We start from the raw sequence: 12,778 nt of genomic DNA on the forward strand, positions 1-12,778 counted from the left end.
CTTCTGTGTTTCTGCTCCCACAGTTCTTCCTCTGGATGTGGATAGTGCTCTTTCTCATATGTCCCTCTGAATTGTCCTGGATCATTGCATTGCTGCTACTTACTAGATATTAGTTGCAGATTTGTTCTCTCCATCTCATCACCCCTCCTCTAAAATATAGGATTTCTCTTCCCCATCCCCAAGCATTTGATATCTTTCTCATTTGTCTGATTCTCTGAGAAGAGATCTATCAGGATCCTTAGGACAGTGTTACCTCCAGCACAAATCTCCCTGGGCACACTTGGTCTGGTCTAGCTGCTCTTCCCATCTTTACTGACCATCCTGAGCCATAAAACGAGACCTCTCTCTCCCTGTTCCCAATGTTCCTTATTCTCTAAGATGATTAAAAGTGACTTTTTCAATAAAGAAATATCTGCTGCACTGTATGTTTTTAGCTCTGTGACCCTGAGCCCCAGTTTGCTCATCTGTAAAATAGGGATGATACATCTGTATGCCCTACATAACAGGACTGTTATGAGGAATGGACTTTGTGCCACTTAGAACTATTTCTCATTACCTCTCCGGGGGGAATTCCCAAGCACAAATGGTCCACAGCTGGTTTCTTATGGCCTGGATATATCTGGCAAAGCATGGGAAAAGACAAGAGAGGAGACCATTGCACACAGGTCCAAGGATCCAGATGAATTCCAGGCATACCAATACACCCCCCCACATGGGGTGAGTATTCCATGAGGATTCCTGTCCTCTTCCCTGTCCCTAATAGCAGCATCCTCACCTTGGTCAGGTCCTTCAGCACGAAAACATCTTTCTGGGTGGCCCCCTGATGAACCCGTTCCTGCTCTTTCTGCACATCCTCATCTTCTTCTTGGTCCTCCATTTTCCACGAGGACTGAGGGCTAATTGGCCTTGGGCATACACACAGAGCAGGTGTGCAAGCAGGAGGCAATCTCTTCCTCCTTATGCTCCCCAAAGCCCCAGGCTTCTTCCCTTGTGCATCTACTAATACTGCAATATACCCCCAGAGCTCTTGGGAACCTCTTTCCCTTTTTCATCCAAACCTCAAGAGTCCTCTCCCCATTTCTTTGTTTTTTTTTTTAAACCCTTATTTTCTGTCTTAGAATTAATATTGTATTATTTCCCATTTAGGAGAGTGACAAGGGCTAGGCAATGGGGGTTAAGGGACTTACCCAGAGTCACCCTGCTAGGAAATGTCTGAGGCCAGACTTGCACCCAGGTCTTCCCCACTCCAGGCCTGGCTCTCAGTCCTCTGAGCCACTATCCATCCCCTCCCCAACTCTTGTCATTACTTCTCTGGTCTCCATCCCCAGGCTCTCCCTAGATCACTGTTCCTTGTTCCTGACTCCCAACCTCCCTGGGGCTGACCTGGGTAGAATCCAGACTCGGTGCTGCAGGAGAAGAGTTATGAGAAGGAAGATGGGCCCCTGCAGCCCCATAGCAAAGAGGTTCTTGCCAACCAAGTTCCAATTCAGTGGGGACTCGAATTCATTATCTCCTGTGGAGAAAAAAGAGAACATTAGGTAGGGGCTTTTCTCCTATACCTGGACCCTGACCACTGTAGCAGGACGGGTGAGATAGGGAGAAAGGGAAGCAAGTTCCAGCCCCAAGAATTCTGCCTTGTCTCATTCCAATTTCTTAGCTTTCAACAGATTCCTTCCTTTCTCTAACGCCCACCACAGCTCCCTAGTGCCAACTGTACTAATACTCAGAGGGGCAGCTAAATGGTCCAGAGGATGGAGAGTCAGGCCAAGTGACGGGCTGTCCTGGGTTCAAATTTAACCTCAGATACTTTTTAGCTGTGTGTTCCTGAGCAAGGCTCTATGATAGAAGACAAGGTTAAAAAAATCAATAAAACCAAAACAATCAAATGCTCAGGTTAAATTAAGACAGGCCTGGTACTTGAAAAAAGGGGACATAATTTTCAGTTCTGGGTTCCACCTTATAGGACAGTCACTGACAGGAGAACAAACTTCCTTTTACTCTGTATCTTGTCACTATTGTTTAGTCATGTCTAATTTTTCATGACCTCATCTGGGGTTCTCTTGGTAGAGATACTGGAAAGATTTGCCATTTCCTTCTCTGGTTCATGTTACATATCAAGAAACTGAGGCCAAAATGGTTAAGTGACTTGCCCAGGGTCACACAGTTAGGAAATATCTGAGGGCAGATTTAAATTAGGCCCTCTATCTATTGTACCATCTAGCTGCCCATTTATCTTATGTCTACCTTTATATTCCAAGCACAACACAGTGCCTGGCACAGAGTGAAATGCTTTTAAAAACTCTTTGGAGTTGATTTGTTTGTTAAACACCTCCAAGAAAGGTCGTATCCTGGAAGATTTTCCTGACATCGAGGCTAAATTGGCTGCTGTAACCCCCATCTGATCCCAGGCCTTCTTCTTCCTTTCAGGGCCAAACAGGAAAGTCCAATCCCTCTTCTACCCCAAATCCCTTCAAAAACTTGACTTGAAGATGTCTATCCACATCTCCACCCTCCCTATCCCAACCTCCACAAAGCTGAGTCTTTAATCAATCATTTTAGGACATGTTTGGTCTCAGGTCCTTCACCTTCCTGGACTGACCTCCTTTGGAACCCTCTCCAGATATTCCATGTCCTTACACTGAAGGGCCCAGAACTAAAGAGGACACCCCAGTTGAGGTCTGTATAGGGCACTAGTCAAACTCAGATCCTGTGACCCCAAACCCAGTCTTTTTTCTATGGCTTACAAAGGATTTCCTTCACAACACTCTCAGAAAAAAAGCTCCTCAAAAATTATTATCACCATTTTATAGGCAAAGAAACTGAGGCTCAGAGGTTAAGAGATTCATCTGAAGTTATAAACAGCTATTAAGTGGGTGAGCCAGGACAAGAAGCCAAGCATCTTGGATTCCAACCTAGGATTCTTTCCACTGCCCAATAATGTCTCATAAAGTTTTGCATCCTTGTGATGCCTACCTTGAATGGCTGACTAGGGTAGTGGAAAGAGCCTGGGGATTGGGTAAGGAGGCTCAGTTCTGATACTAATTCTCTCTAGGGCCTTTTTTCTATTTTTCTATCTTTTCATTCTCCTTTTCTAGACCAGTGTTCTTCTCTGTAATATGAGGGGGTTGACCCTGGTCAAGTGTTCTTAACCTGGAGTCCAAAGATCCCCCATGAACAGAATTCAGGGGGGCCTGCGACGTGGATTGGGGAAAAATTACATCTTTATTTTCATGAACCTTTAGTGAAATTTAGCACTTCTTTCAATGATTAAAAAAACAACAACTGATCCACAGGCTTCATCAGCCTGCCACAGAGATTTAGAACCCCTGCACTAGTCTCTAAATATTTCTTTAAAAATTCCTCCTGGGTCTGACTCTTGTTTTTAATGCTTCCAGGTGATCCCTGGGAATTGATCTCTTTCTGGAACTCAGATAGAGCTTAATAGATCTGAATTGTGAAATGAACTGGTTTTGGCCACATATCTGTCTTGTCTGGGTCTTTCTTGTCCTACCCATGCAAGTCCTGTCTCTCCTATTGTGAGGAAAGACCCCTCAGGGAAAGTGCACCATTCCATTCCCAACATCCCAACCCAACCCAGGGTTTTATCTGCTACTGAAGAGCTTTTATATCAGAGCTGGGAGGCCTCAGGAAACAGAATGTCCAAGCCTGGAGGGCCTTAGGACATGGAATATCAGATCTGAGAGGGCTCTTGGAACAAAGAATGTCAGAACTGGGAGAACCCTTAGGCTAGAAGGAGTCAGAGCTGGGGGGGGGGGGGGCACTCAGGACAGAGGAGGTGGCTGGTGGCTTTAGAATATGGAATGCCAGATCTGGGAAGGCCCTTAGGGAAGTCAGAGCTGGGGTGGGGCTAAACCTTAGGATAGACGAGGTCAGAGTTGGGGGGCTCCTTAGGCAGAGAACATAAGCTTTGTCTCAGCTGGTCGAGGGATACACCCACCCAGGTACAGGAAGGCATCTGACATAGCTTGGTTCCGAACCATGTCAATGAGCCCTCGGCCCAGGCAGAAATGCGGGAAAATGAGGAAAATTTTCTTCAGGACCCGGTTCACATATTGCAGTTTCTGTTTGGGCAAGGAGCCAGGTCAGTGGACCCTCAATACAATTCTCCTTTACCTTCAGGTACACCTAATCCAGAGATCTAGCCTCCCAGCTCTACTATGATGCCAACCACCAGACCACCCAAACCTCATTGGAAAGGAGCTCCAGGACAAAAGTGGCCATGCTGCCATTGATGCCAATAAAGAGATTGAGACAGGTCAGGATCACATAGGCTGTGCTGGGTACCGAGAACAGGAAGGAGGCTGGGTACATGAGCGGAGTGATGGACCAGCTGGAAAAGGAGGAAAGATGGCATGGGTATCGTGGAAGTCAGGTGGACTGTGGGAGGAGATAGGCATCATGGGCATTATGATGGCCTGAAGCCAAAGAGGAATGGGCACGATCAGGAGAGATTGGTGGCACAACAGACATAGGCATTGAAGGGAAGAACTGGGAACTCTATGTCTGTGGGTATTTGGGGAGCAGGCAGCATTAAGAAGGGAACAGGGACCTCACCCATACAGCAACAGTAGCAAGAGGAGGGCAGGCAGATTCTGTGGGGACACATACGCCTTCTGCTGGAAACCCAGGAAGATGAGCACGACTAGTATTGTTGGTATCAGGTAGTTACACTGTGGGAGGAGAAGGTGGACCTGTCACGAGTGGCCATCTCTCTTCCTCCTGTTGCCACCCCACACCCAGGTGTTTTCTGTAGGATGGCAAATCTCCCCAGATTCCAAGAATTCTGGGTCATCCGGGGAAACTGGGCACTCATTTGTGTGTCCTTGGGCAAGTCTCTTATCTGATCCCTGCAAAATAAGAAGGTGGGTTCTATCCAGGTCCAACATTCTGTTTTAAGAGCCCTCCCCACTCTGACATTCTAAGACTGAAGGGGTTCCAAGAAGGGCTGAGAAAGACTTAAAACGAATAGACTCTAGCCCTTACCCCCCCCCCCCCATACCCTTCTGTTTTCAATTTCTACAGCACTGAGCATAAATAATTCAGAACTTGAGTCTATTTGACTCTGACATAGCCCTCTTTTTTCCCCATGTGACTGCAGTGAGACTCTCAGCTTCCTGAGGGCAAGGTCATGTTTTCCTGGAAGAACCATGGCATGTCAGAAAGGGAGGAACCTTAGAACCCAGAATGTCAGAACTTGGAGGGACTTCAGAAGACAGAATATCTGAGCTGAGAGGGCCCTTAGAACAGGACATTTGATGGGGGTTGGAGGGGAACCTTAGAACAAAGAACAGAGAATGTTATAGTTGGCGGTTACTTTAGAACACAGATGAATATCAGAGCTAAGAGCAACCTCGGAACACAAAATGTCATTGCCTTAGAATACAGGTTGTCAGACCTAAGAGGTGTTAAGACTATCTGAGACCCAGAGCAGAAGATTCACTTGTCCAAAGTCATTTGTGAAGATATTGTAGGGTCTGGGGTAGAACCCAGGGCTTCCAACCCCTTGGCCCATGTTTCTATCCTGAACCTTGCCCATACCCCCATCTTACCATGTCCCAGGCAAAATTGCCCAGCCAGTAGAGATTTGGAGGCAGGCCTGCTAGGAACTGTAGGTGCTTGGCTTGACTGACTCGGTCCTCAATGAGGAAGAGCACAAAGCTGGCTGGGATGAAGGACATGGCAAAGAGCACGCAGATGGACACCAGTACATCCACTGAAGAGGCCATCCTGGGAAAGGGTCAGGGAGGTTACTGGACCAAAGTCAGAGGCAGGAGAAAATCACAGATACAGAAAGAATAAGGAAGAGGTGGAGGGCTTCCAGTTGGGTTGCCTGGGAAAGAGGGTTTTGGAAAAGGGGACTAAGCATGGGGCTAGAGGGCATTAGGTGATAAGGTCAAAGGTTATGGGATAAAGGCCAGAGGAGACATTGGGCTAAAGGAATAGTGATTAAGATAATAGGTCACAGGAGATTGTCAGGCCAGGGTTAAAGATTATGATGGAATAATGATTAAGATCATAGTTTATGGGGGAGGTCATGGAAAATAAGATTAAAGGTCAGAATAAATGATTATAAAATTGAGAGTCAAGAAGGGACCTTGGATATCACTTAGTCTGACTTCCTCATTTCAGAACGAGGCCTTTTCCAGGACAACATAGCTGGTGAGCAACAAGGCTTCCCATCATCAGACTCCAAATCCAGGGCTCTTTCCTCAGCACCATGCTGACTTGGGTAAAAGCTAGAGGCCCTACAGGTAAGAGTTCAAAGATCATGGAGGCTGGAGATACTAGGACCATCCAGAGTAGAACTGGAAAGGTAGATCATGAAGGGAAGGGTTTGTTAATATATTCTATGTCCTAGACACCTTTGACATGCCTGGGAAGCCCAAGGGACCTCCCCAAAATGCAAAATTACAGAGAAAACCAATTATCCTGAAATAAAGTTTTCAAAATATTTTAAATACTCTAGTGTAAGATCCTCTGATCTAGGCTTCCAGAAAAGGAAATAAGTGATATATAAATGAGAAATGATTTGCCCAAGGCTGCATAGCATTGAAATAGAAAGGTCGGGATTCTAACCCAGATATTCTTATTACAAATCCAATGCTCTTTTCATTACTTCAGGCAGAGGGGATGTGAGGCAATAAGACCTCAGAAAATAAAAACTATCGTGACCCACAATGAAAAGAGCTTTAACAGGGCAAGGCAGTAGAACTCTGGACAACTACAGGCAGTTATTATGGCCACCAAGCTGCCTCTGGTCGATTACAGCAGTCACCAGGGTCACCAAGCTGACTCTGGTCAATTACAGCAGACACCAGGGTCATCAAGCTGCCTCTGGTCAATTACAGCAGATACCAGGGTCATCAAGCTGCCTCTGGTTGATTACAGCAGTCACCAGGGTCATCAAGCTGCCTCTGGTGGATTGCAGCAGTCAATATGAGCATGACATTGCCAATGGCAAAGGGCACATCCTTTCTTTCTGTTACCAATCAATAAGCTAACTATGGCTTATAACTTTGTGACTTTGTTAGGAAGTGTTTGTTGGCTCAAAATAAAATGGAGGGGCAACTAAGTGGCACAGTGGATAGAGCACCAAGCCTGGAGATGGGAGGTTCTGGGTTCAAATGTGACCTCATATACTTACTAGCTGTGTGATCCTGGACAAGTCACTTAATTCCCATTGCTTATTACTCTTCTGCTTTGGAACTGATACTTACCAAAAGGTAAGGGTTTAAAAAAACAGGAACATAAAAGATTGCTCTATTGCAAAAATGGATAATATGAATAGGTATCAAGTGATAACATTTGTATAACCCAGTGGAATTGCTTGTTGGCTGGGGGGAGGCAGGGGTGGAAGAGGGGAGGGAAAGACAATGAATCATGTAAACATGGAAAAATATTTTTAAAATAAAAATTAAAAAATGAATATAGTGACATAATAAAGATAAAACTTAGCTCCCCCTCAAAAGTAACAACAAAATGTAGCCACAGATTTTAAAATAATGAAGAGAGGGTAGAGTCTTAGGGTAAATACAGCTCTAAAGAGAAGAGGAAGGCAGAGAAGGCAGAGGGCCCTGGGCACTCACAGTGTGGCCTCCGAGAGTTGTTCCTTGGTGAGGCTGAGGGGGTGGTTAATAATGGTGAGGTTGTAGGCCTCGGGGTCAGTTCCTGGGGGCAGGTTAGCTTGTAGGAATCCATTGTTCAGCAAGTTGATAAAGGCCACCATGGAATGCCATCCCTTGTTGTTAAACCAGACCTGGGCCAAGAACTTCTGGTCACTGCTCCTGGCCAGGGTCTCAGTTTATGATAATGATAATAATAAATAGGACAATAATGGATAGACAGCTCATGGTGTGCAAAGCATTTTACGTAATGTTAACTCATCTGAGCCTCTGTGAGCCATATACTATTATTCTTTTCACTTTACATGCATTATCTCATTTGATTCTTCTAAGAACCCTGAGAAGTAGGGGCTAAAACTGAGGCTGACACGAGTTAAATGACTTGCCCAGGGTCACACAGCTAGGAAGTGTCTGGGCCAGATTTGCTAGGAAGTGTCTGCATCTATATTTGAACCCAGGACCTCCTGTCTCTAGGTCTGGCTCTCTATCCACTAAGCCACCCAGCTGCTCCCTCCTTTCATTTCCAAATCTATGATCCTTATCCAACCCCTTCATTCTGTAGAGGAAAAATCTAAGACCCCCAAAGGTGAAAGTTAGTTGCCTACAAATAAAATTTGAATCTTAACTCCCATCTCCAAGATAGCAGTAGATAGAGCACTGGGATTGGAGTTCAAGAAGACCTGAGTTCAAATCCAACCTCAGTCTATTGCCAACAATGCAACCCTAGGCAAATCAATTAACCATTGCTTGCCTCCAGGTCCTCATTTTAAAATAAGGATAATAGTACCTACCTAGGATCAAATGAGATAATATTTTAATTTTAAAGTAAAAAAAAAAAGACCCTTAGCACAGTCTAGGCACTATATAAATAAATGCTTATTCCTTTCCTTTTCTCCTATCAGTCCACAAAGACTTTCTAGCCTTACAGCTCCTGCTCCTCCCTGCCTGATCCTGGCTTTAGAGAGCTGGAGGAGGGCTGGAGAAGGGGCTTTAAGAGGCAGCCCCTTGAGCACCCACCACTCACCTTCACACTATCACATGAGTCTATTTCTTCGACCATGGTGCTGAGATTCTGAAGCAGTTGATGCACCACCTTGTTCTGGGCAGGGAGGGAAGACAGTCAGAGACCCCCACCCAACTGGTACCCCTCCCCTGCCCCCCTCCCACTTCTCTCTCCACATGAGCCAGGGCTCCAGCTAGTCACCTGAAAGCCATAGAATATGCTTTGAAGCTCCTTGATGGTGTTGAGGACTTTTTGTTTCTCTGTTTTCATGTTTGTGTTGGGTTTACCCTCCAGAGAGAAGCCCCCATACCTGGGAATAGGAAGGCCTGTGTTCAGAGCTGGCCATGGGACCTACCCCAGCCTCCACTGCTCTGCCCTCACCTCTCTACCCTCTTTGTCTATTTCTTTACCCAAGACATACAAATCTTCTTCCCCATGTCTCAGCCCTCCCTTCTTCTTTACCTTGGTTACCCTCTTCCCCAACGTCTCCTCTCCCACTAGCTCACCTGATCTCACTGACGTACTTCTTGGACTTTAGCCTGAGAGAAGAGAATGAGGGCTTCCATCAGTCTTCCCCACATTTGAAATGGGTTGGGGAGGGAGTTTTCCTCCTGGCCAGGAGCGCCAATACCTGGTAGAGGCAGGGGCAGCCTCCTTCTCAGTCTCAGACCCTCCCTCCTACAAGCCTGCTAGTCTGAGGAGAGGTGAGTATGCAGGTGGCAGCAGATACTGGGGAAGCACTTGGAGGATGAGGGGGCTAGAGTGGGCAAGGGATTACAACAGAAAATCTTTAAAGTCCTTCCCAGACCTTCTCTATTCTAAGAACCCTCCCAGCTCTGGCATTCTCTATTCTAAGGACTCTCCCAGCTCTGACATTCCCTGTTCTAAGGACCCTCCCAGCTCTGACATTCTCTGTTCTAAGGTCTCTCCCAGCTCTGACATTCTGTGTTCTAAGCTCCCTCCCAGCTCTGACATTCTCTGTTTTAAGGGTCTTCTGAGCTTTGACATTCTTTGTTCTAAGCTCCCTCTCAGCTCTGACATTCTATGTTCTAAGCTCCCTCCCAGCTCTGACATTCTCTGTTCTAAGCTCCCTCCCAGCTCTGACATTCTCTGTTCTAAGGACCCTCCCAGCCCTGACATTCTCTGTTCTAAGCTCCCTCCCAGCTCTGACATTCTCTGTTCTAAGCTCCCTCCCAGCTCTGACATTCTCTGTTCTAAGGACCCTCCCAGCCCTGACATTCTCTGTTCTAAGCTCCCTCCCAGCTCTGACATTCTCTGTTTTAAGGGTCTTCTGAGCTTTGACATTCTTTGTTCTAAGCTCCCTCTCAGCTCTGACATTCTATGTTCTAAGCTCCCTCCCAGCTCTGACATTCTCTGTTCTAAGCTCCCTCCCAGCTCTGACATTCTCTGTTCTAAGGACTCTCCCAGCTCTGACATTTTCTGTTCTAAGGCCCCTCCCAGCTCTGACATTCTCTGTTCTAAGCTCTCTCCCAGCTCTGACATTCTCTGTTCTAAGCTCCCTCCCAGCTCTGACATTCTCTGTTCTAAGCTCTCTCCCAGTTCTAACATCCCCTGTTCTAAGCTCCCTCCCAGCTCTGACATTCTCTGTTCTAAGGTCTCTCCCAGCTCTGACATTCTCGGTTCTGAGTGTCCTCCCAGCTCTGACATTCTCTGTTCTAAGCTCTCTCCCAGTTCTAACATCCCCTGTTCTAAGCTCCCTCCCAGCTCTGACATTCTCTGTTCTAAGCTCTCTCTCAGCTCTGACATTCTCTGTTCTAAGCTCCCTCCCAGCTCTGACATTCTCTGTTCTAAGCTCCCTCCCAGCTCTGACATTCTGTTCTAAGCTCCCTCCCAGCTCTGACATTCTCTGTTCTAAGCTCCCTCCCAGCTCTGACATTCTCTGTTCTAAGCTCTCTCCCAGCTCTGACATTCTCTGTTCTAAGCTCCCTCCCAGCTCTGGCATTCAGTGTCCTAAGGCTCCTCCCAGGTCTGAAAGTCTATGTTGCTGGTGGACCGGTGGACATAATAGGTGGCATTTGGGGCACAGATGGCAATGGGGCTTTGGGACAGATGCCGAGTAGGGTCAATGGAGAGGCCTTACCCCTGCTGGATGAGCCGAGTATAGGTTTTAACCAAATAGTCTGAGATATTTCTTCCTGTCAGATTCTGCATAATGCTTCCTTGGCCCATGAGTATCTGTCCCAACAAGGAATGTGTCTCAGTCTAGCACAGCCTGCCCGCCCCCTAGCCCAGAGAGGGCTCTGCTTCACCTACTACTCTAGGCCTCACCTGGGGAGGTGGAAGGCCCCCTGCTGCTTCTGGGCAGTTAGGGAGCATCTTCAGGACCTTGGTGCTACTGCATTTGCACTCAGGGGATGGGTTTTGCATGGTCCAGTTGCCTGTGGCAAAGAGTTTAGCCACAGCCTCAGATACTGGGGGTGTCCAGAATCTCCGGTTGCTAAGATCAGTACAGTTCTGCCTTCTGTAAGTTCACAAGAAAAGAGACTGATAGATCCCCGGATGATTTCCTAGGTCCAAGACCCGAGACCCATTCCCCCACCCCGCTTCTTGACAGACAGACAGACAGACAGACAGACAGACAGACACACACACACACACACACACACACACACACATACACACTCCTCCTTCCCTCCAGCAGGATACACATTTACTGCTGGTAACTACATTTCCCCCGTGCCCTAATCCTGGGAGAATTAAGTATAACAATATCTCAGGGTCTCATAGCACATTAAGAATTACAAAGCCCCACAACAATCACACTGAGGTAGGGAGTAACTGGCAGATGGTTTAAACCCATTTTACAGAGGGTATCCTGAAGGTAACAGGTAAACTAAGAGCTCATGGTCACACAGTTAGCAAGTGGAAGAAGTAAAACTCAAACCCACCCAATTCTCCTGACTTCAACGCTAGAACTCTTTCTCAGACCGACCCACAAGGATCTCCCCATGATGCTGTATGCATGCCTGGGAAGGAGGTGATGGTCTTGAAGGAGAAGGGGGCAGGGGAAGCAGAGAAGGGCCCTTGATGACCCGCAGACGGGATCAGAGACAGCTGCTTGCTCAGGGCATTCAGGGCAACAAGTGGCCATAGGTCCTGTCTGGGGAGAGAGGTGCTGAAGAAGGATATCTGGGACAGCTAGGTGGCTCAGTAGATAGAGAACCTGGCCTGGAGATGTGAGGTTCTGGGTTCAAATATGACTTCAGACACTTTCTGACTGTGTGACCCTGAGCAAGTCACTTAGCCTAATCTGTACCACTCTTCTGCCTTGGTACCAATACTCAGTACTGATTCCAAGACAGAAAAAGGGGGTTAAAAAAAAGAAGGGCGGGGGGAATATCAGTCAGCTGGGAAGACTATTAGGAAGTGGGCAGAAAGAAGTCATGGGATGGGATGGTGCGGAGAGTGTAGAAACAGAATTGGGGAGTGGCAAGAGCTTTGGGCAAAAGGGTTGGGAGACCTAAGTTCTAGTCAGGGCTCTGGCAGTGACTCTCTGTATTATATGACCCTGAACAAGGCCTTCCCCTCTCTGGAACTCAATTTCCCAAAGGGTCAAAGGAGAGAATTAGACTAGATTTCTAAGGCTATTCATGCCAATTCTAACATTATATATTCTCAAATTCCTCCTAGCTCTGACATTCTGGGTTCTAAGGCCCTATCAGCTCTGTCTGGGTTCTAAAGACCCTCCTAGCTCTAATGTTCTGAGTTCTAAGAGCTCTTCCAGCTCTGACATTCTGGGTTCTAAGAGCCCTGCCAGCTCTGGGTTCTAAAGACCCTTCTAGCTCTGACATTCTGGGTTCTAAGGGCCCTGCCAGCTCTGTCTGGGTTCTAAAGACCCTCCTAGCTCTGATGTTCTGAGTTCTAAGAGCTCTTCCAGCTGTGACATTCTGGGTTCTAAGGGCCCTGTCAACTCTGTCTGGGTTCTAAAGACCCTCCTAGCTCTGATGTTCTGAGTTCTAAGAGCTCTCCCTGCTCTGACATTCTGGGTTCTAAGGGCCCTGCCAGCTCTGTCTGGGTTCTAAAGACCCTCCTAGCTCTGATGTTCTGAGTTCTAAGAGCTCTCCCTGCCCTGACATTCTGGGTTCTAAGAGCCCTGCCAGCTCTGGGTTCT

At 47.0% G+C, this 12,778-nt stretch overlaps 1 protein-coding gene across 8 annotated transcripts in view; it reads right to left on the minus strand.

The window, feature by feature from the left end:
* Positions 1 to 12,778, minus strand: part of ABCA7 (ATP binding cassette subfamily A member 7) — a 71,197-nt gene that overhangs the window by 11,599 nt on the left and 46,820 nt on the right. For 7 of the 8 annotated variants that reach the window (XR_008917376.1, XM_056822256.1, XM_056822253.1 and 4 more), the window contains 13 exons: positions 10,936 to 11,128; positions 10,748 to 10,842; positions 9,153 to 9,185; positions 8,848 to 8,956; positions 8,668 to 8,742; positions 7,608 to 7,777; positions 5,571 to 5,748; positions 4,576 to 4,691; positions 4,207 to 4,351; positions 3,959 to 4,082; positions 1,384 to 1,513; positions 776 to 905; positions 557 to 619 (listed from right to left, as the gene is read on the minus strand). Coding sequence is in view for 6 of the 8 variants with exons in the window: in XM_056822256.1 (XP_056678234.1) it covers positions 557 to 619; positions 776 to 905; positions 1,384 to 1,513; positions 3,959 to 4,082; positions 4,207 to 4,351; positions 4,576 to 4,691; positions 5,571 to 5,748; positions 7,608 to 7,777; positions 8,668 to 8,742; positions 8,848 to 8,956; positions 9,153 to 9,185; positions 10,748 to 10,842; positions 10,936 to 11,128 (1,561 nt within the window). In the remaining 2 variants the exon portion in view is untranslated. Of the gene's footprint in view, positions 1 to 556; positions 620 to 775; positions 906 to 1,383; positions 1,514 to 3,958; positions 4,083 to 4,206; positions 4,352 to 4,575; positions 4,692 to 5,570; positions 5,749 to 7,607; positions 7,778 to 8,667; positions 8,743 to 8,847; positions 8,957 to 9,152; positions 9,186 to 10,747; positions 10,843 to 10,935; positions 11,129 to 12,778 lie in introns of those variants that run through there. The other variant, XR_008917377.1, reaches the window with a different exon arrangement.

Source organism: Monodelphis domestica, chromosome 3 (assembly GCF_027887165.1).
Source record: "Monodelphis domestica isolate mMonDom1 chromosome 3, mMonDom1.pri, whole genome shotgun sequence".
Classification (NCBI taxonomy): Eukaryota; Metazoa; Chordata; class Mammalia; order Didelphimorphia; family Didelphidae; genus Monodelphis; species Monodelphis domestica.